General features: G+C 42.7%; 1 protein-coding gene across 6 annotated transcripts; it reads left to right on the top strand.

The window, feature by feature from the left end:
• The first annotated feature begins 532 nt into the window (after positions 1-532).
• Positions 533-20,609, top strand: SLC39A13 (solute carrier family 39 member 13). Of its 6 annotated transcripts, none has more exons than XM_085305802.1 (11): positions 533-776; positions 2,692-2,776; positions 6,680-6,979; positions 7,400-7,513; positions 9,207-9,328; positions 10,695-10,844; positions 16,397-16,486; positions 16,848-16,898; positions 17,126-17,258; positions 17,382-17,481; positions 19,116-20,609. In XM_085305802.1, exons 3-11 carry the CDS (start codon positions 6,712-6,714, stop codon positions 19,189-19,191), a joined length of 1,104 nt encoding a protein of 367 aa, XP_085161928.1. In that variant the 5' UTR covers positions 533-776; positions 2,692-2,776; positions 6,680-6,711; the 3' UTR covers positions 19,192-20,609. The 6 variants fall into 6 exon arrangements, with proteins under 6 accessions (XP_085161928.1, XP_085161944.1, XP_085161917.1 ...); XM_085305791.1 differs by lacking the exon at positions 533-776 and adding an exon at positions 1,110-1,222; XM_085305771.1 differs by lacking the exon at positions 533-776 and adding an exon at positions 1,233-1,681.
• The last annotated feature ends 1,200 nt before the right edge of the window (positions 20,610-21,809 follow it).

The following is a 21,809-nucleotide window of genomic DNA, read 5'->3' as shown; positions in this document are numbered from 1 at the left end:
GCCCGGAAAGTTTTAGAAGCAACTTGGAAGAGGCGGTTCCAAGGGGAAGCGTCGCTCCGGGGGCGCCCCGCTGCGCGCCTCTGCCCGCGAGTTGTAGCGAGGGGAGATGGCAGCGCCGTCCCTGCGGGCAGCCGGCTCGCTGTCGTCCTGCCGCCGCTCGGCTGGTCGGCGTCTGCGCTGCGCTCGGCAGGGCGGCGCGGGATCCGCTCCCGGGGGAGCGCGGCGGCCGTGCGCGTCCGCGGGGTGCGCGGGGGGTTGACTGCCCTCCCCAGCGAGCGCGGCTCGCTTTGCGCTGTCAGCATTCCTCCCGCGGAGAAGCAGAGCGCTCCGTCCTCTCGGCGGCCGCCGCGGCGTTGTCGGACGCGATGCAAAGAGCGGGGCCGCCGGAGTAACCGCCTGGGGATAAGAGCGCGCTGCCGCGAAGCGGCTCGGGCRGAGGCGCTCGGCCGCCCGCGCCAGGCCCCGCGGCTGGCCGCTGGGCCGGGCCGGGCCGGGCCGGGAGAGGGCCCCGCGGCGGCGCCGGCACGGGCTGGGCTGGGCTGGGAGGAGGGAAACCTGCCCTGGCGCTGAGGGCGCGGAGGTGACTGCCGCCTCTGTAAACTTCCCTCGCAGGCTGGTCGCTGGGGAAGAAATCACTGTATCCCAAACTACTGTAGTGTTTGATCAATATTTTAGTATTTTAACCCTCTAGGAAAAGGCGCGATCCTGGGGCTGAGGCGTTTAATCTGTTCTGTGATACTGTTCTGTGCGTGTTGCGACGTGCATGACTTGTAGAGGTGAGAGTCTCGGTCCAAAACGATTCTGTAGGAAGTGGTATGAGGGAGAGGGGAAGAATCCCAGCAGAGCGATGGATTCCCTAAMGGTAGCCTGTGACTGGGAGAGAAGTGAGTGCTTTGGGGGACCAGAAACCTTTTGTGCCTCTGCAGAGGACAGGGCTTCCAGCAGAAATTCAGAGCTCTCTGCAGGGCTAATGGTGGGAGGTGGATTGTAGAGAATTCTTTTGGCTGAAATTTGTGTTTCCTCCCTGGAAAATAACCTTTTTTTTCCATTTCATGGAGTGCTCTTTTGCAACTACAAGGCTAGGCAACTAGGCTTCCAGACAAAACAGCTGCAAGACTTTTGTATGCAGTGAGTGACTGTATTGAGAGCTGAAGCACTGTACTGTGAAAAGGCAAGGTGTCTGGGAGGGAAGGAGGAGGGCTGCTGCAGGAATCCCTCTTATGTAAATATTTAATTTTCTCTTTTCCAGTAGTTTTTTGCCTTGGCACCTTAAGTTTTGTCTGCGTTTTCTCATGTGCTGCCTGCTGCAGATGTGCTCAGTGAGCACTGTGAGGCAGGGGCAGCCCAGGGAGCTTCCTGGGAAGTGGCACGAACTGTTCTCTTGACTTGGTGTTCATTGTCCCCTTTCCCCTTACTCGTGAGTGTGTAAATGGCAAATTCTCATTTAGTTACTCTTTTTGAGCAGGGAACTTATTACAGATCTTATTACTGTAATACTTATTACAGATCTAAGGCTGTTGCAGAAAGAACTAAGCAGACTCAGCTCCTGACTGCTCAGCTTTGAGACCTCCACAGGATGCTTAGATGCTATAGAAAGTGCTACTTGTGGAAACTGTGAACAGGTTCTGATCACAGCACAGTAAAGTGCTGTGATGCCAAAGTGTGTCATTTGTCAAAACTGGTGAGTAAGTTATGTGCTGGCTATTTATTTTAAATATTCTTAAATAGCTCCTATATCCCTCTTGAGAAGAACACAAGTCTCTTGTAAACCCAGTTGTGCCTCTGCCTCGTAGTAACCACAGCTTTTTCAGACTCTTTAGGCTTTCTTTAGCTGGGTTCCTAAAACAAATGTTGATGACTAAAATTAGGGTTAGGAAGACTTCCACCCTCTGCAGCTGTAGTGACAATGTATTATTCTCTCTCTTGAGATCTTATCTTAGGGCTACATTTTGGTTGCTCCCTTTCTTCCCCTTAAATATCTGGCTCAGTAGCCAGCAGTTTGAGTTCAGAGACTTTACAGACAGTAAATAAACCTTACATCTCATGAGAAGTGTGTAGCTGTGGGGTAGAGAAGAGGAGGAGCTATGGAGATAAAAAGTACTTTATCTTTTAAGCAAGTTATTATGTTATGTTAGAAAAAGCACATACTGGGAATATGCACTATATAACTAGCTGTGCAAGATCAATGCAAGTGTGTCCTGGATGGTGCACTGAGTTCCTCACAGCTGTTCTGTAGCCATCTACAATTTACTATATGAGAGATGGAGATGGCTCTTGAGCTGCAAGGTAATGATGGTCAGATGTGAATGAATGTATTCCCCTCCCTCCCCCCTCCCCTTTTTGTGACTAACAAGAAAAGAAACACCTGTGGGCCATAGAGGGTTGACTGACACATGTGTGTTAGGGGATCGGTTTTCCACAGCCTACCCCCTTTATTGTCCATAACTTCAGGAAGACACTTGGTGCCTCTCCTTACTGGGGAAAGGACATTGAAAACAGGCTGCATGCCTGGATCCAAGTCTTGGGCATGTCTTTTCTCCTCTATGCTTTTGCCTCTAACTAGGATTTTGGTTACTCAGTCTCAAAGAGCCTTTCAAATGTCTCTTATGGCAGGTATGGGCTGTGAGTAGGGAAAACAATAATAAGAAAGAAACGGACCTGTTGCATTAGTTGTTGTGTTTTCTTTTCCAGCCTGCTTCTCAGAAGCTGTTAATTTTGTGACAACCGTGTGCATATCTTGGATTACAACTCACTGACAAAATCAGGATGAGAAAGGGTTAGTTTGTGCCAATTTCCATCACTGCCAAGCTGCAGAGGGCAGTTGTTTTGCTACCTTTATTCTTTAATTCTTCGTGCTCATATGGTAGTTGTATAAGTCTTGATTTTTTTGCCAGAGTGGCATTACTCCGCACAGAGAAGCTATTCTCAGTCATTTTCTCCATCTAATCCTGTCATAAAGGAAGAGGATGTCTGTCAGGCTCAGTCTGGGCTTGGAAGGGATACCTGTCTGGTTTTTAAAGCAGGAATTTATGTAAATACAGGTTCATACACAGCAGCTGATCAGCGGAGAAGGCTGTGACTAGTGCAGTATGCCTGAAGAGTCCCTTAACCTCTCTGTGCAGAGGCCTCTGTGGCTGGATGGCTTTGGCCTGTGTACCTTCTCAGAACAGGAGAGAGTCTGCTCAGTTATGGGACAGCTAGTGTCTCCAGAACTTCAATCCTTTTGTTTTCCAAAGGGAAATTTGGCTGATTCTTGCTCAGTTTTACTGTAGCTTTGTGGGTCTGGTTGTGTAGATGTGGAGGGAAGTTCTAATCTCAGTGAAGGAGGCCAGGTGGCCCTGAAGCATCCCAGGTATGCTGCAGCAACAACAGGAGTTTTCGGAGTTTTACATTGTTGAAGCTGGGAGGACAGCAGTGTCCCTGGCACACTGGGCTCTCCTGGCACTTCTGTTGCTAGCACTGCATCAGCCCAGCACCTGTCCACTTCAGTGGCTGAGGTGAATTGGTGTTTCCTGTTCATGAAGTGCTGTGGGAAAGGAAAATGGGCCTTGCTACCAGTTCCCCCAGGCCTTCCCTATTCTTTTGGAGTAGTTGTGCCAATAATACTTTAGAGATCAAGACTTGCCTCACTTTGATAGGGTCCCACCAGGTTAAACAAGAGTCTAACCAACTTTAGGATATCACAGATGTAGGACTTGGAAAGACTCCAAGAGAGGATCTGGTCCTAGTCTTTGCAGTGAAACAGCATCTGGATGAGGTGTTTAATATTTAAAAAAAAAAAAAAAAAAAAAAAAAAAAAAAAAGAGTAGGAGATTCTCCATCATAGATGGGTTGAGTTTATTGTCATAGTTTGAATTTATCACCACTTTGACATCATTTCTTTTTAGCTAAGCCAAATCATATTTGCCAACTAGGCAGATTCTTCAATGTCCGTGAAAAAGAACTGTACACTTCTCCCTTTCTCATGACTTTTAGTGTATGCAGACTCTTCTATTCTCTTCAATCTTATTCTCTTCAGCTTATCTTTACTAGACTAAACACAACCAGGTCTGTTAGTCTTTTCTTCCAGGTCATGCTTTCTAAACTCTCATTTTTATTTCTTTCCAATGGAATGTCTTAGATTTTTGCATCTATTTGATAGAATACAGATTGCGAGGCTGGATGCAGTCTGTTGGCCCAGGTCTAACTGGTGTGGAGTAGAACGGAATCACTGCCCAATTTGTGTCACACACACAATATAGCTCTGAATATCTGAATATGTCCCCAAATGTCATTTTCCTTTTTTTGTAGCAGGTTTACATTGTTGACTCATATTTAATTTTTGATTCAAAATGTGTGTCTTTTTTTTTCCTAGCACATCAGAGTTACTGTTCTGTTATGTGCGTTTCTCTTTTTTTTCTTTTTTTTCCCCTCTATAGTGTGCTGCTTTGTACTTACCTTTACTGAGATTGGTTTGATGGTATATTAAAGCTATGCTTAGGGTTCCTATAGCCAGATCAAACCACTGCAATAAAATGCCACAGAATTTTGAGCTGGTTTGAAATTGTTATGTTGGACTTTTCTTTTTTTTTGTCAAAAAAAAAAAAAAAGAGAAAGAAAAAGAAAGAAAAAAGGTGATGGATTTCATATGGGTCAGTAGAGTTTATACTTGACCAGATGTTATCTTACCACAAGAGGTTTTAGTGGTCCTCGGTCCTCTCACAGCTAGCCAAAAGGACTCTTTATCAGTTCCTTCTTGCATCCTTCCTGCTGCTCATGTCTATGGTCACTGTGCCTGGATCTTAGTGTCCTCCTTCTGGGGAGCCGTGTGACCCTGTCCTTCCACATCTCTTTTTATCTTTCACTGTAGTTTGGCCTTCCTCCTGCAGTGATCTAGTTCAGGGAGTGAAATTAAAATAGGATGGAGCCTTTACAAAATTGGTTTTCTGTTGGTTTATTTTGAGCTTGCTCACCCATGGGATCAGGTGAGAGCATTGCAGGGTGGGGGGATGAATGAAGCAGTGAGGGAGAAGGGGCGACACTGCCCCTTTCCGCTCCAGTGGCTTCGAGCCCTTAGATTGGTTCCAGCGCCCTGGATCACGATACTGCTCTCTTATTCCCATGAAAATTTCATCCTGATGATTTCAGGCCCTTTCCTATTTGTCTGTTACTTAAAGTTTTGTTATCTTTATCACTTTTTCTCCTAGGTAACTACAAACTGATCACTTAATTTGACCAAGAATCTTTCTGAGGATTGAAGTTACTGGTCTGTAACTTCTTAAATCCCCCCCCGCCTTTTCTTTTCTGTTTATTAAGATAGGTGAGACATGACACTTGCCCAGCCTTCTGGGACCTTCCCACCTAATTTCTGTAAATTTTCATGGATAATCACTGATGCTTCAGAGATTACTTTTGCAAGTTCCTTAAATGCTTTCAGGTGAATGCCGTAATTCCTTGTCAATCTACAGGTATTTCTTTAATCCATTCTTTTCTAACCTGGTCTGTTCTCCTATTTCCAAATTAATTCTGATAGTCACTTTTAACTCTCTTTTCTGGAGACTGGAGGAGACACTAGTACTTCAACCTTTACATCAGTTGCTTTCCTTTCCCGTTTGCCAGTGAAAGTGTATTTAACTTGATTTTCCTCTTTTAACATGCCATCTTTCTCTCTTTCTTTTTGTGAGTGAAGGGTTGTTRGTAACAACCCTAATGATTTAGACCAAGAGTCTGTCTAACTCAGTATCTGTCCAGGGAAGAATAAAAATAGAGCAAATATATATGACACTTCCCTGGACTACTTTTCCAGCCTCCAGTTGCTTTTAGGTATGGGGATTTCCTGAGTCTAGTATGAGTTGTCTAACTATGAGCAATCAATACATTTGTCTTCCTGGTATTTTGTCCGGTCTCTTTTTGAATCCGTGTAAATTTTTCCATCAAACTAGAGTTTTTGCAGAAGTGCTACTATGTGTTACACGCTAGTGAAGAGCTGTATTTGGGGATTTTGTCTGTTTTTGAAGCTGACTCCCACTGGCCTCATGTGATGAGGCACAAGAAAAGCCCCACCCGCTTTTCTTATTCTGAAAGAGACAATGAACAGTCTAACACTGCTCACCCTCTTTATATCAGTCACGATTTTATAGACCTTCATCGTGTTACCTCTACAACCTAGTTGTCTGTGTTGTGTTCTAATTTGTTATCTGGATGCCATTTCATATCTTTGGTTGTCTTTACTGTTCTACCCACAGCCACATGTCCCTTGGGTTTTGTAATTCTGACACACCAACTCCAAATAAAAAAATATCATAGGGATTCTCTTCCAGTAGCTCACCAGTTAGGCAAAAGAGATTTATCCTGGTAGCACCTCCAGTCAAGACCTTTCTCTGGAGCCTCAAGATACTAATAGGCCAGGGCACCTAAGGGTACTGCCTGTGCAGAGCCCAAGTCCAACCCGCTTGGGAGGAAGGTGTAGGAAGCCAGACCTCTTCACAAGGTGTCTTAGCAGCAGTTTCACATACCTGATGATAAACAAGTGTCCTTGTCACAGCATTAAAGAGTTTCAGATTTTTCCTTATGGGGAAAAGGAGGATGTGTATACGCATTAAGATACTGAGGGAGGGGATGGAGCATCTAAGGCCTCTCCATCTGGATGGTGGGAGGGTATCTTCATGCTCTCAGAAATGCTTTCCCCTGTTCTTTTCAGAGATTGGCCAGACCAACTGAAACCACTTAGAGATGACAAAACAAAGGCTTCTGCTTGATGGGACACTCTCCTTGCTTCTGATCGTGGCCTGTGAAGCTCAGCAGCTCCCTAAGGGTCATGTTGCCACTAGTTCTGGTCCTCTGTGTGAGAAGGAGGCTGAGTCCTGGGGAAACCTTTTCAGTAATGAGCGGCTGGATGCCTGGATCTGTTCCCTCATTGGCTCGCTCATGGTGGGTCTGAGTGGGGTTTTCCCCTTGCTGGTGATTCCTTTTGAGACGGGAGCTGCTCTGCGCTCAGAAGGTAAGCCTGCTACCTGGGTTAGCCTTTCTGAAGCTGAAAGTCCTGGGTTGTGACTGAATGGCACAGTGATGAACAGGACTTTGAATCATCCCAGTGTCATAGGAATACTGCCCTCTAAAATAGCCACAGTTCATTGCTTTTGGCCATACCCATCAATTTGATAGGGTYGGTCCTAGCCAGAGCTTGTGCAAAAAGTATCGTTTGGGGTGTGTGCCATGGGGAATTGCTTGGTCCAGGACCCTCCCACATACTGCTGTCTCAACCACTTTTTCTTGAACTCTAGTTATTTTTCTCATACTCTCTTCTTTGAAAACTTGGCTTGCAGATGCTTCTAATTCAGGTTTCTTTGTGCAAAATCTCAGCTGGAGATGTTTTGGCTCCTGGCTGAATTACGATCTTTTTTTTTTGTTTCTTTTTTAGCTGGATCACATCGTTTGAAGCAGTTGTTGAGCTTTGCCATTGGTGGGCTGCTGGGGAACGTGTTTCTGCACCTGCTTCCTGAAGCTTGGGCCTACACATGCAGTGCAACAACAGGTATGAAAGCCCCCTCTGCCTAAAAGCAGCTCAGGCTATGCCTACTGCTGTGCTTTTTGAGTCTGTTCCATGTTGAAAGCACAAGAAGAGCTAGACAGAGTCAGCTCCAAAACAGGCCTAGACTGGTATTCTGTTTGGATATCTAAAAGTGAATACCTAGGCAGAGTATAAGAACAACAAAAGCACATGTATTTCTTCTCTGTATTTTACAGGCCTCTAAAGATTTTAAGATTGGAGGTTTCCTGAGTTGGGTGTAGTTTTTTAGTGTTTAGCAACCTGTAATGGATTTTTCATCTATGAACTTTTTGCATCTTTCACTGAACTCTTGTAAATCTGTGTTGGGTTCCTTTACCCCCTTCCTCTAAGGAAAGGGAAGGCTTTTTTAAAGTGATTAGGAAATAATAGATCTRTGTGGTTTGATACCTGAATATGTGCACCATTTCACGTGGGAATAACACCCCATTATCTAATGTCTCCTCTAGAAGTCTGTCCCTGTCAGAGAGGCTACTCACAGAGGCTCTTTACTGGAACTTAATCAGTACTTTACTGGTACTTTAATCTGTTGAAACCCAAATGTGTTGCCCTCTCAGGCTTTGCTCAAGGAGACGTTATGAAAAATTGACTGTTCTAGAGCCATTGGCTGTGATGGGGCAAAGGAAACAAAAATTATAGGTGACAGAGCTTGGCCTGCAATTTAAACACTGGCTAGGTTGAGGTAGTGCTTGCGGTATTGGTGTATCCTCTTCAGCCCTCAGGTAGTCAAGCTTGTTGAAACCTGTAATGATTATATTTCTGCCTTGGAAAACTGATGACATGAGAAGCCAAGTAGTGCTTAATCCCATCTGTTGTAAAAACCATGAAATCCTTTCCCTACTGAGAATATGAGAAAGCGAAAAGGATGCCCTGGGTTTCTAGACTTCATTGCATCTATGTACTGGGACTTCAGATCCTCCATGGATCTGTGGGTCCCTTAGTACTCTCCTTCTTCACAGTTCTTGTGCTGTCAGTAAAACTCGCTGTCCTTTTTTTCCTCCTCCTTACAGTGGTTTCCTGGTGACTCCGCTTTCTTGCTGTAGTTTGTTTGCTTTTGCCAGACTGTCCTGAGCACAAAGGTTTCCATGACCCATATATGCCCCACTGCAGAGTCTTTTTGTTCTTCCACTGCAATGCAACCTCCATTTCTGCAGCTGGGCTGAATGGATGATTATCTCACAGGCTTGGCTGCAATTGAAAAAAAAGTTTATAGCTTTAGGCTTAATAACTTATCCAGGTGTGGCAAAAAGGTGAGTCTATAGCTCTGCTAATGGGGAGGGTTGTTTGGGCTTGCTGCTCAGTAGAGGCAGCTGCAGGATTTTTGTTGATGCAAGGATATAATTTCTCCTTGCTTCTGGAGCTCAGGGAAATTCTTAGTATTGTCAGAAAACAGTCTGGATTGCCCTATTGAAGCAAAGGGGTTGGGGCTCTCAGTCTGAATGTGCTGCAGTGAGACTTATCTATTAGATCAAAAATGAGTTGATGAAACTAATTTGCTGTGAGTTATATCTGCTCCTTACTCTTCAAAGGGACAGTGGAAACACCTCTTTTCTTGTTGTCTTGGGACTCTTGGTTAAACTGTCTGGGATGGGTTCCCGTATGGGAAAACACTGCATCCTCCTTAAYAGAATATCACGAAGATCTCTGTCTTGTTCTTCAGGAGAAGGGCAGAGCTTTCAGCAGCAGAAGCTTCTCGGTCTCTGGGTGATCATTGGTTTCTTGACCTTCCTGGCACTAGAGAAGATCTTCCTAGAGAAAGAAGAGAAGGATTGCCCAGGTGTGGTAAGTGAGCAGCCAGAGGGGAGGGAGTACTGTTATGTTTAGTTTGAGTCAGGTGCATAAGCAGTGTACTAAAAGCCTCTTCCCTGTGCTATCTGACAGGTTCAGCTAATGGGCTTGGAGCTGTGAATAGCTTGTTGTCAGTGGCCGTTAGGAGCTTTTTGCTACTTCTTTTACACTGGGCTGTAGGAGAGGATGTTTCCTCTTCAAGATTTGGTTTTTGGTTTTATCTGAGATTTCTCACCTGTGGGTTTGTTTTTTTTTTTTTTTTTTTTTTTTTTTTTTTTTTTTCCTCTCTGTGAACTATGTAAAAGACAGCTCCTCTTTTATGTGGCCTGGGAGCTGAAGCATTGTGCAGATGAGACTTTATCAAGTGAACTTCAAGGGATGACAGCTTGCCAACACAGACCGCTGGATGATCCGTGACTGTGACTCATTACTAGGCACTTCACTTCTTTCTTGGGGCTCGGTCAGGACAAAGAGAGCCTTCTCTGGAAGGCTCTTTTCCTGCGTATAACCTTGGTCAGGCCCCTGTTCTGTGGAGCTAGTACATTGTGTAGAAGGGATTTATGGTTGGCCAGGTTGTACCATGTAATGCTTCAGGCAAGAGTCATCTTGCAGCAAGAGATGCATTAACAAAGAAGTAATGGAAGGTAACCTCAAAACAGGAAGATGGCTAGTCTTTAGCGATCTGCACAACTTGTAGCAGCAGCTCCTATTGACTGTTGAGTCCTTGCTGTGTCATGCCTTTTGAGAGATGAAACTGGAGATCAGGCACTGCATAACTAGATTTAACTCTGATTTAACATGAGATTTTAAACTCTGAAAGGAATTTACTCTCCTAATATGAGAGAGTAAAGTCTGAGGTAAACAGTTTGTTGTGTTTGAAACTGACAATCCCAGTTATAGAATAATTCTCTGAACTTAGTTATCCTGGTGCACTGGAGAGAACAAGACTGTTTACCCTGCTTTCTCCTCTGGCCTAGAGGGAGTTGAATTTCTCTTGTCTCAGTCTTTCCAATGGGACATGGCTCATAGCCATAAGGTTTAACTTGGATTCCCAGTCTCTCTTGTTATTTTCCATTTCCTGATGGTTCGGGAAGTCTTTGCTCATGTTGTCTAACTGTGTTAGCCAGTTAGCCTTGTAGATGAAACTTAATACATCAATTCCATGTTACAAATGTGACAAAAAGCTCTCTGAAATGTATCTCATTTCTCATAGTTATAGTTATTAGAATGTGGTACCAAAGTTACTGATTTGGGGCTGTAGGGACAAAAGGATTCAGGCTGATAATTGGATTTCTGACCCTGATTCATGCTCTTTGTTGGGGACAACAAGGCAGTGATGAGTTGTTTTTCCCTAATTTAGGGCTCTGATTCTAAAGCACCAGAGAAGATTCCCAATGGAAGGGGCTTCCCCCCTCAGAAGGTATCAGGAAGACCCCAAAGAGTAGGAACGGTTTCAGCTCAGTGTAATGGCTCCTCTCTCCAGTCTCATCCAACAGACAACAGGATCAAGGTAAGACATCCACAAGCAAAGTTCAATTAAATGCTTCACATCTTATGTTTTCTAGGGCAAATATTTTAAAGTTCAGTCAGGAGAAAGTTGTCTGTGGAAAGTATTGTTCCAGAGTGGGGAACTCTTGTTTAAGAGCGTTACGCTTCTTTTTGCACTGTTGAAGTGTCCATCACAGTTACAATAGGTGGGAAATAGCAGTCTTACTGGAGAAAATCTGCAGCTTATGCAAGAAAGGCAAAGTCACAATATGTCTTCACAATAGTCTGTTTTGACTGAATTCTGAGACCGAAACACAGTACTTCCGTATTTTGTAACACTGTATTTTGTAGTCAGTATATAGTATTCATTTAAATTTTGGGGCAATGATTTTTCTTTTCTTCAGTGTCCGCACTGTAGCAGTTGTGAGCACCACACTTCCTGTTCAGACAACTTTTAGATGCATTTTGACAGTTGAAGCTATTCATTGTAAAACATAAGGGTTTGGTTTCTCAGATTAGCAACTGTCCACTGTTGAAAGGGGCCTCTTGCCCACTTCTGTCTCCAAACATGCATTTTCCATCTCATCGTTTGATCTCACAGTGAGGCAGCTCAAGGAGCTAAACAGGCTGAGAACTTTTTTTTGTTGTTGTTTTTGTAGGTTTAATTCTCTGCTGATTTAGCTTCTTGAATCAGCTTGCTATGCTGTCAGGGATCCTGTAGTGTTGGGATGAGGGGTTATTAGGAAGGTCATAAGATTGGAGGTGGGGCAGAGAAACCACTTGGCAGTGGCTAACCTTTAGACTGTCTTTGCTTTCACTTTTGGTTTTACTTCACTTTCTTTGCATTGTGAAAGCCCTGAGGGAGAGAGTAGAAGACCACTTTTGCAAAGAAGAACTTCCAGTTTGAGTCTGAGAGCCTATTAAAAATACACAAGATTGCAGGAGAGTAACTACAACAAGAAAATGTGGTTTCATGAGCTAATCCAAACCTGGATATGTAGTCAATTAGAGGCTCTGCAATCTTTTAAAAAAGCAGAGATGAGGAGCTTTTTAATCTTCGGGTCTGTAGACAAGACAGTTTGGGGTGACTGTTAAAGTATAAAAATACCCTTGTGAGAGCCTGATTAAATTTGAATAGTTGAAAGCTGAAGTTAAACAGTAGCAGGCTAGAAATCAATCACAGCTCTGTAACTGAAGGTAACTTAACTGCTTTGCTGTAACTTTGTTGCTCTTACTACACATTAATGTGAAAGATATGCTGAGATCACTGTCTATTTTTGATATTTCTCACATTCGTGTGATGTGTACATATGGAGGCAGTGTACAAATTGCAAGTTGTCACCACGGTGGTAGGGGTAGTGAAGCTGATATTACTGGTTTTGAAAACATTTTGCCATTATTTTAGAAAGCTGTATACATGGATTTAGGAATTACAGGCTGATTAGTCTGACACTGGTTTTTAAGYAGAAATGAAACAGTGATCGAGGACAATTGCTCAGGGCCTTGTCCTAATGTAAAAATAATAAGGTAATTAATGCTAATTGGTATGGTCTTATCTTATGGAAGATAGATTTTTTCGTCCTCCAGACTCTTTTACTGACTTTTATTCAATCATAAGGTTGATTTGTAATGATACTGGAAGATGTATATAAAACCTAATTTTGCTCCAAATTCTAGTAAAACTGGTGCTGTATACAGTCAACTTTGCCAATATTATCTGTATTAAAACTGATTACTATCTATTACAGAGATAGTTACAAAAATTAACTAGGGACTAGATTTATGCAGCAGCCTCGCTCAAAAATATGCTCACTGCTTGTTTACAGTCTTTGTAAAGGATAGTTTGAAAAAAGTGTATTTTAACATTTGCAGCTGTTAGTCTGTTACTTAAAGGGATGTTATGACTGCCCGAGGTCAGTGATACTTGGGAAACTGACTAACTTGATCAAAAGAACTGGATTTTTAACATGTTCCAATACATGTAAATATTAAGCATTAGATTAAGAAACAAAGAATGCAGATCACATTTACAACAGGGACAGTTTCCAGGAAGCCTGTGCCCTGGAAAAATATGCAAAAATTGTAGGAGAAAATTGTTCAAACATGTTCTTCCATTATGATGCTACAGCTAGGAGGATGAGTGAGTGGGAAATATCAACTAAGGCAAGGGACAAGAGTTCCTCTTTCTATACAAAAGTAATGGAACAGCTATATGACATGTTTCCAGTAGTTTTATTCACAATATCCAAGGAACTACTAATAAATTTTAAAAGGATAAGGAAAGAGCTGAAATAGGTACCTGAAGTTTGGAAAACACAGTAAAATGAGGAGCTTTTTAATCTTTAGGTCCATAGACATGACAGTTTGGGGTGACTGTTAAAGTGTATAAATACCCTTATGAGGGCCTGATTAAATTTGAATAGTTGGAAGCTGAAGTTAAACAGTAGCAGGCTAGAAATCAGTCACAACTCTGTAACTGAGGGTAACTTACCTGTGGATCAACTTACCTAGAGACATAGTAAATTCTTTGTCATTTGTGAGGTTTAGGCCAAGATTTAAATTGCTATTTGCAATACACGGTAAAGCTTAAAAACACGGTATAGCTTAAAAACAATGGACTTTATGCAGAAATTGAATGAGGTTATTTCAGTTGTGTTATGTAAAAAGTCAGTCTAGATAATCAGGAAGAGCCCTTTTAGCTTTAAGATCCTAAAATGTCTGTTCACTCTTGCTGACTATTACTGATAGGCACACTAATAGGCACACTAATAAATGACATGTAGTTTTAACTGTTGCTTTGGAACTTGTGAGTGTGTAATCAAAAATCTTTACTTTCTGGTAGAGGAGGAATTACCAAAACTACCAAGATATTCTGGTCTTGTTACCCTGTTTAATTAGGAAACAGTCATTCCATCTGTTTTGTCCATCCTTTTCCAATACCTTTTGAACCCATAATTAATTTTACCTGAGTTCAAGAGAGGATAGAATAGAAGTCTTGAAGGTAATCAAATTCCTACAAGTTCCATCAAAATCAGCATGTGGGTGGAGGAAAAATGCAAACTAATTTGCATTTTTGAAAATACTTCCTTTTGAGGAAGTATTGGGGAAATGTTGCACATTGTTTGGCAGCATTGTCTGGTTGGCAAGTCAGCAGGAGGGTAAGTCTTACTGCCCTTACCTGGTGAGGAAGGGGCAGTCGTGCAGGGCGTGAGAGGGAAGGACATGCAGGGGAAACAATATTGTTAAAAATGAGCAAGGTAGGTGCTGGCAAAAAAAAAAAAAAAGAGAGAGAAAAAAAAAAAAAAAAAGAGAGAGAGAGAGAGAGAGAGAGAGAAAGAGAGAAATCCATAGCAAACCCATTCCAGTATTCATTCAGTAGCCCCCCCTCTTTTTTAAAAAAAAAGAGAACAAGAGGAGAAAGGTACTATTTAAACAAACAAAAAGTGGAGTCACCCTTCAGGGCTTCAAAGATTACTAAGCTGCAATTGCTTGTCGGTGGCCATATATATTAGAACTAGGGCTATAACAACATTGCATGTGAGAAGGGTCCTTTGCACCCAAATATAATTTGGTGCTTTCCTGCATTACAGCCTTTAAAGTAATTTTACTTGTGGAGAGAATAGTTGTTCCTTCCTTGCTCCTTTTTCTCTGTAACACAGGCATCCTTGATGATTTGTAGATATATGTTTTATTGCACAGTGACATTAATTCTGCAGCATGAACATAAACACTTCATCTAGCTGCACTGTTTATGACTGAAGAGAACCTCCTATTGGGTATTCTCAGAATGTAAATGTCAGAGGCTTGTAACTGTCAAATCAACCCAGTTTATATCTGAACACTCCAAGGCTTTGCTTCTCTCAGTGACAGCTTTTACCCAAGCCACTGACAAGAAAAAATCCTAATATTTTAATCGTTAAGTCTTTTTTTCCCCACTATATATAATGATATGGGGCATGTGTAAAACTTCTGTGAATAATAATTACTATCCTATGAGCAAAACCCAATCATCTGAAATCCCAGCATGAAAAGGACAAATTTTAGACAGTCACTTTAGACTGAAAATTAGACATGAGAAATAAAATTATTGTGTGTTGATGTTCTTCTTTGCAAAACATGAATGGAACATGTTTTGCATCCATTGTGGAGATGCTGTTTAGATTATTACTTATTTTAGCTAGACCTGCTTAACAGGCCATTTTCACGTTTAATAATGGACGTGCTTTTAAAAGATTAGAGCCTTTCAAGATGTCTTGACATTGTGCAGTAGAAAATGCTGTGCATAAAGATGATGCCTTTTGAGAGATACTTGGCTGAAAGCCCCACGTGAGCTGCAGCATACAGATAGACACTTTCTTTTATTTGACCACAGGAAGAAGAGSGATTCCCCAAGCAGAGTTCAATAGAAGCAGGGAAAAGCAGAAGACCAAAAGGCATGCTGATGGCCTGACTATAAAACCCATTAGCACTTGTGTTCTTCCAGCTAAACTTTGGTGCCTGATACTATGGTGAAGTAGGAGGTTAATGCCCCAGTTTTTAGACTGCCTCTCCACCCACAAGTTGCTGCTCTGTAGCAGGAGCTAATGTATACCAGCTTCATTCTTGCAGTCCAGAAACAGACTGGTGTATTAGCTACCACCCAGACTGGTGATAATTTAAACTGTTGTGCTGCATAGTGAGCTGCAGTATGTCTGGAGCCAGCACATGGTAGTTTTTTGTTAAATATGATGGAAAAAAACAGAAGCTGTGAGCAAAAGGGCTGGGATTTTACACTTATAAATCATTTCAGCCCAAATAGCCAGAATTCATCTGGAAACACCCATAGATACAGCAGTGGTTGGGAAATCTAACATGGAGATAGACTTGTGTGGGGAAGGAAGTTGGCATATGTCTGTAATTTTCAGAAATGTGTTTGTCAGCATGCCTATGCATATACATGATATCCAGCCTTCTGGTAGGTGGACTTTTGGTGACTTTCATCATTATCTTTTCTCTTTTTATTCTTTCTTAAGGGAAAGCAAGCCCAAAAGCACAAGCTTTTTTAGTACAACGCTTGAAGATTTGTTTAGTTATAAAAAGCAATTTCAGCAGCATTTGTTCTGCTGCACTGTTCTTGCCAGCTCTTAAAGAGGAGACATTTATCAGTTCTATAATAAAATGCATGACTAAAAGATGTGGTGAGGTCATATTTGAAGCCAGTCATCTCTGTAAAGTAGTGAGTGTTGCCTAGAATTGCTTTGATTTACGATCGATATATTCTTTATTTTGGCTATCGTTTTCCTTTCAGCTTTTCTGTCTCTGTATCTACAGCTTCTTTGTCATTTGCCTTCTTTCTTCCTCTCCTCCTAATCTTGGACAATGCTAGCCTACCTTAAAACAAAGTTTACTCTAAAACTGAACACAACATTTAAGTTGTACCTGTACACTGACATTAAGATTTTCACCAGAAGTGCCATGTTCTGTCCGGTGTCATTTGACCATGACTCTGTATAATCTGTGTCCAGATCTTGTCTGGTGCTTTCTTTCATCTTGTTATGTCTCCTCCTTTATCAGGGGCTCTTCTTCTCTTTGCAGATTAGTGGATACCTCAATCTGCTGGCCAACACCATTGATAACTTTACACATGGCCTAGCAGTAGCAGCCAGCTTCCTGGTTAGCAGAAAGGTAAGGTCTCTGTCACATGCCGTATACTGAACTGGAGATGCCTGTCCTCAAGTGTGACGCAACATGTAAAAATACAAAAAGTTGTGAGGAATTCCTCCTATTTTTTGAAAGTGTCTGAGATCATGGAGAAGCAGTTCTATCCTGGCCCTATAAGCTAGAGCCCCTTCAAACGCGGGAGATCTTTGTCCTTTGTACTGACATGTGGGGAAAGGTTACATCATCTGTCCCTTCACTGAACATTTCTAAACTCTAAATAACAAGAGTCTTATTTTGGAGAATGGGGCCTTGACATGCTGATGAAAGTCTCAGCCTTTCAGAGCCAGAGGACCATTTCCTAATTGACTTCTCTTCTCTGCCGTAGGTTGGACTCCTAACCACAATGGCAATTCTCCTGCATGAAATCCCACATGAGGTAAGAGGGCTTTTTATTCTGCTGTCCTGAGGGATTGAAGGAGTGCTTCATCTGCTAAAAGAGAAGGTCTAAGTTAGGTTAACATTTTCTTGTCCCTTTATAAAGATGCTTCTTCTTGGAAACTGGCAACATGAGAAGCTAAAAGAAGTCTTGAAGCACTTGTTAAGGATGGCCTTTGTGTTTGGAGATGTTCATATTCATTAATTGTTGGCTCTTGGTTTTCTTAGGTAGGGGACTTTGCAATTCTACTTCGGGCTGGGTTTGACCGCTGGAGTGCAGCTAAGATGCAGCTTTCCACAGCTTTAGGGGGGATTCTAGGAGCCTGCTTTGCAATATGTGCTCAGTCACCAAAAGGAGCAGGTAAGGCTCCCTGGGGCTTTTGTAGGAGTGGAGAGGCCTGTGATAGCTGTGTGTTCTCTAACTTCTCTGTTCTCTCTTGTGATTTTGCCTCAATAATAATGAAAACTTTCTGTATTTGTGCAGGAGAAACAGTAGCCTGGATCCTCCCTTTCACTTCTGGAGGATTTTTGTATATTGCCTTGGTAAATGTTGTGCCTGATCTCCTGGAGGAGAAGAATCCTTGGTAAGTGCTCCTGTTCAGCTGTAGTTCTTCTTACTACCAGGAGCAGGAATGTAACGCTTCCCCATGCCTGTTCTGGGAGCACGTGAATGCCAGCTTTCCAAATCCCATAGACAAGACTAGTATATAGATAGGCTGCTGTGCTAGGAGTTGAGTTAATGGGACTACAAAGACCTTGTAAAACATGAGAGCCTCCAACGGGTCAGCTCTAAAGATTTTGCTGGTCCGGTGTATTATCTGTGATAGTGGCCAATAGCATGTGCTTAATGAAAGACTGCAGGAAACAACGCGAGTGAAAAATGACAGAACCACAGAATAGCTGAGGTTGGAAAGAACCTCTGGAAGTCATCTAGTCCAACCCCCTTGTTCAAAACAGGACAAACCAGAGGAGGTTCCTCAGGACTGTATCCCACTGGGTGATCCTCTACCCAGTATATCTTCTCAGCTTCTGGCTGCTAGTGGCTTAGGGGCTGCTTGAGTCTGGGGCTCACCCAGACCTTTGTGTCTGATAACTGTACATGGACCTATCCTTCACATATTTCTCTAATGGCTTTTTGACCCTATCCATTACTTGGGGCTTCTGCAATTTCCCTTTGGCAACAAGTTTGCATAATTTGACTGCATTGTGTGAAATCATGCTTCTTGCTATTTGTTTTTTAGCCTCTTGCTTATTGATTTCATTAGATTCCTCTGTGTTGCTGTGTGAGTAGAGAACAATAGTTTCCTTCTCTTTATTATTCACCATTTTATAATCTTTTCTTGTATCCTGCCTCAGCTTCAGTTTTACACACTGGAGAATTCTAGTGTATTTGACCTCCTCTCATATATAATATCCTAGTTTCTTGGAGCCTGACTCAGGCTGTGGCTGGTCATATTCCAAACTCATCTGTGTCACAGTAGAGACCCTCTCCAACCTGGTGACAGAGCTGCTCATGAGTGTTCTCAGTTACTTCAGTCACAATGAGGCAGATTAGCTTCAGCAGTTTAACTGAGAGGCTCAGCTTCTTGGCTCAACTACTTTCTTTTGACCAAGATGGATAAAGTGCTCAAAAGATAGCTCCAGAGTTGTATCTGAGGAGGCAGGAACCTCTGGTAGAGAAATGTTAATGAACAGCTGCGAGCTTGCTTTTGAATTGAACAGCTGTGCCCTCACAAAAGGTTATCAGAGTGTGCAGAGCCAGTGGGTATGTAGCCACTTTAATCCAGCATAAATCTGAGATAATGCTAAATCAGTGGCAAAATTCATTAGCTTTTTTTATTTTTTCAAGGTAATTGTTGGCTGAATGAGGTCCCTAATCCATCTGTGAACTTGCTGCACAAGTGCTGGTGCTATTGTAAGAGAAAGGTCAGGAATAGGCCTCAGGGTAGGTGCATGATTCAGTCAGCTTATATTGATTTGGAAAACTTGAGTCAGGCCTTGCAGCTGAATGGAACAATTACATGTCAGTTTATGGACAGCTTCTTGTGTGGGGTGCTGAGGAAGAGTCTTCTCAGCTGTGTGAATGGCTTCACACAACTGCTGTCTTGTCCTTTTGATGAATCTGGAAGGGCAAAGAACAAACCAGTTGAGAGCCTCTGCACTGCTGCCTATTGGGATTGGTCTGTGGCCCCTCCTAATTTTACTGTTTCTTTCCCAGGAATTCTCTACAGCAAGTTCTACTCCTGTGTACAGGCATTACAGTCATGGTGCTACTCTCGCTCACAACAGAGTGACCTCTGCGCAGACCTCATGATGCCTCCCAGAGCCACCACAGTGACTCTGAGCTGACAAAGGAATAAGGAACACTAATGTTACTTGCTATGTGTGCACATGTGGATCTGGCTGCTAGTAGGAGAAGTAAGTGAGAAAGAGGCCTGAGTGTGCAGGACTTCATTCCCTGGCTCTCCTATCCCTATTCTGCTAAAATCTCATACATCAGGGCTTCGTCTTTTATGGAGCAAAAGATCCAATGGGCAGAAATGAACTGCTCCATGGAGAATGGACAATGTTTCATTCAGTTCACTATGATGGAACTGTATCTCCCAAGCTCTGGCATGAAAATAGAAGACACTACCCCAGTAGCTGATGAGGAAGAAGGACTTATCCTACCACTCAAAGGATTGGAGACAGAACAGGGATGGCAAAATGACAATAAATTAACAACTTGAACCAGAACTCCCTACCACCAGGAGTTATGGTGCTGTGAAAACCTGCATTGTAGATAGTGGGGGAAAGGTCCCTTTCCAACTTGATCTCTAGTTGTTCAATGAGATCACTTGTTTCTAAAGGTAGTATTAGCCTTGGTAGTCCACCTTTTTGGCTTATTTTGTATTCATTTGTGTTGAAATCAAGCCAGAAACTTCAGGCACTTTGGCATAGTTCACAATTAAATGGCTCAGCTTGAAGATGACTTGCCTAAGCCCTAAGCGCTCCAGTAACTGGCATGGCTTAGCTGTTTATCTGAAAAATGGTCAGCAAGTGTTTCTTGTATTGCTAGACTATCAGCTCACCTGTATCTGGAAGGAAACTCATGGAGTTGCTGCTACTGGCCTCCCTCCCCACCTCCCTCTCCCCGTAAACATTAGCTGAGTATGGCTCTGAGCCTGCTCTCAAGACCTGACTCACTCACCGTCTTCCCTAAGCCAAGTTTCAGAGCTCTCTTGAGGTGGAGAGTTTGGCTTGTTAGCCCTGTTCAGCATGCTAGGGCAGCCCTAGGCTGAGGTTGGGCCAGGGTTGAACACAGTACAGCCCAGTCAGCTGCAGGTAACCCAAGGTTGGCTCCTCTTCTATTCAATGTAGGATATTTAAGAACATGCTATAACCAAAAATATGGAGAGTAGTCTACTTCTGGGCTTTTTACCTCATAGTGGAGTTAGACTGTCAGGGATGAATGGGTAAGAAATAATACTGACAGTTCTTAAGAGAAAGGGCACAACAGCAAAGAACACAGGGAAGGTGAAATGGAAAAAGTGAAACTGCTGGTGAAAAGATTAAAAATAAGTCTAGAAAAGCTAAGTGTGCTAAGTAACGAGAGAACAGGGTATGAAAGGTGGCAGTAAGTATACTTTAAGAGGAGTTTTCTGTTGTGTGATGCTTGGGATTCAATTTGTTGACAATCTGAGACCAATAAAAATAAAAGATGTTTCTAGTGTTTTGTGTGCATCCCAGCTGACAGACTGACCAGGTTGCCATTCCACAGGGACGTTTTAGTGCTACAGAGATCCGCATGATTGCTGGATCATCTGTTCTGCAGCGGTCATCCTTATTCTTCATAAATCTGTTTAAAAACTCACCTTCCTGGATGCAAAACAAGTACCACAATGTGAGTTGCACCAGTTCAGCTCTGTCTTAAACAGTTTCTGTAAATCAGTATAGCTCTCCAGATTGCACAGGGCTAGTCTCTTTAGAGGGTGATTTGGCTCGGAACAACAAGGCGGGTATACTGCCTATAGCAGAGGCGCTTATTTCTCCGAGAGAGATTCCTCGTTGACACTGTTCTATTTTTATGACTGCTCCTGTCCTACTTTTTGGAGAGGGCTGGAGAACTTGTGTTTGCAGTTTGCTCTGCCTGGGAACTGCTGTCTAAAATCTGTTCTGCTTTCCTCACTGATAGGTTTACATCAATAGCTAGCTTCACTGCAGCAATGAGGGAGGTTTAGTGCAATTTTCTCTATTACAAGTTGCCCTCCTTTGACAACTCCTGCCTCTGTCATCTGTTTTTCRCTAAGTCTGAATCTAAAATCCACTTTCTGTTTTCCTGGAAGGAAGATTCATCTGATTAGCCTTCAAGGACTCAGGGAGTATGCTAATCCCCTCCTTCTAGTGCCTAGCAATTTTTTTTTCTCCCTTGGAGACTGAAGCTAACCAGACCCTGTAGTAGCAATCTGAAAGAAGCAGGTTTGCATAAAAAGGTATGCCTGCTCTTTCCCCAGATGTCTTACTCAAAATGCAGCTGGCATATAAGTCAAGGCATTACCAGCTGAGTGCCCAGAAACTGGTGTTACTGCATCAGCACCAAGTCTTGCCAAACTGTAAACCATAGTAAAGGTTTTGTGCTCAGTGTTCAGGAATGTGAAGTGGATGACACCGAAGAATTAATTTCTGAGTTGCTTTTCTTGGCCTTCTTCTAAGGCAGCACAAGGCTTATGGGAGGGGCTGGTTAATTTTCTACTGTGTGCAGCGTCAGCCCTGGGGCTGAGGATGCAGAGCCTTTGCAGGAAATGAAGCATCATTCCATCACATTTGTCACTTACGAAAATGCAGAGAGAATCATATTTTCTATTTTTTTTCTAGCTGCTGTTATGCATTTTCCCCTTTCATCTGTATTGGTCTGCTCTACATGGAGACAATA

The sequence above is a fragment of the Rhea americana genome, unplaced genomic scaffold (genome assembly GCF_003343005.1).
Source record: "Rhea americana isolate MKP2758 unplaced genomic scaffold, rheAme1 scaffold_102, whole genome shotgun sequence".
Lineage (NCBI taxonomy): Eukaryota > Metazoa > Chordata > Aves > Rheiformes > Rheidae > Rhea > Rhea americana.
Note: the sequence above shows the minus strand (reverse complement) of the source record. Positions and strands in the feature narration are given on the sequence as shown.

Excerpts from the sequence above, each read along its gene's own strand:
- SLC39A13 (XM_085305818.1), top strand. The coding sequence starts at position 6,712 with ATGACAAAACAAAGGCTTCTGCTTGATGGGACACTCTCCTTGCTTCTG. Across the intron at positions 7,514-9,206 it reads CACATGCAGTGCAACAACAG|GAGAAGGGCAGAGCTTTCAG; the intron begins GTATGAAAGCCC and ends CTTGTTCTTCAG. Across the intron at positions 10,845-16,396 it reads CAACAGACAACAGGATCAAG|ATTAGTGGATACCTCAATCT; the intron begins GTAAGACATCCA and ends TTCTCTTTGCAG.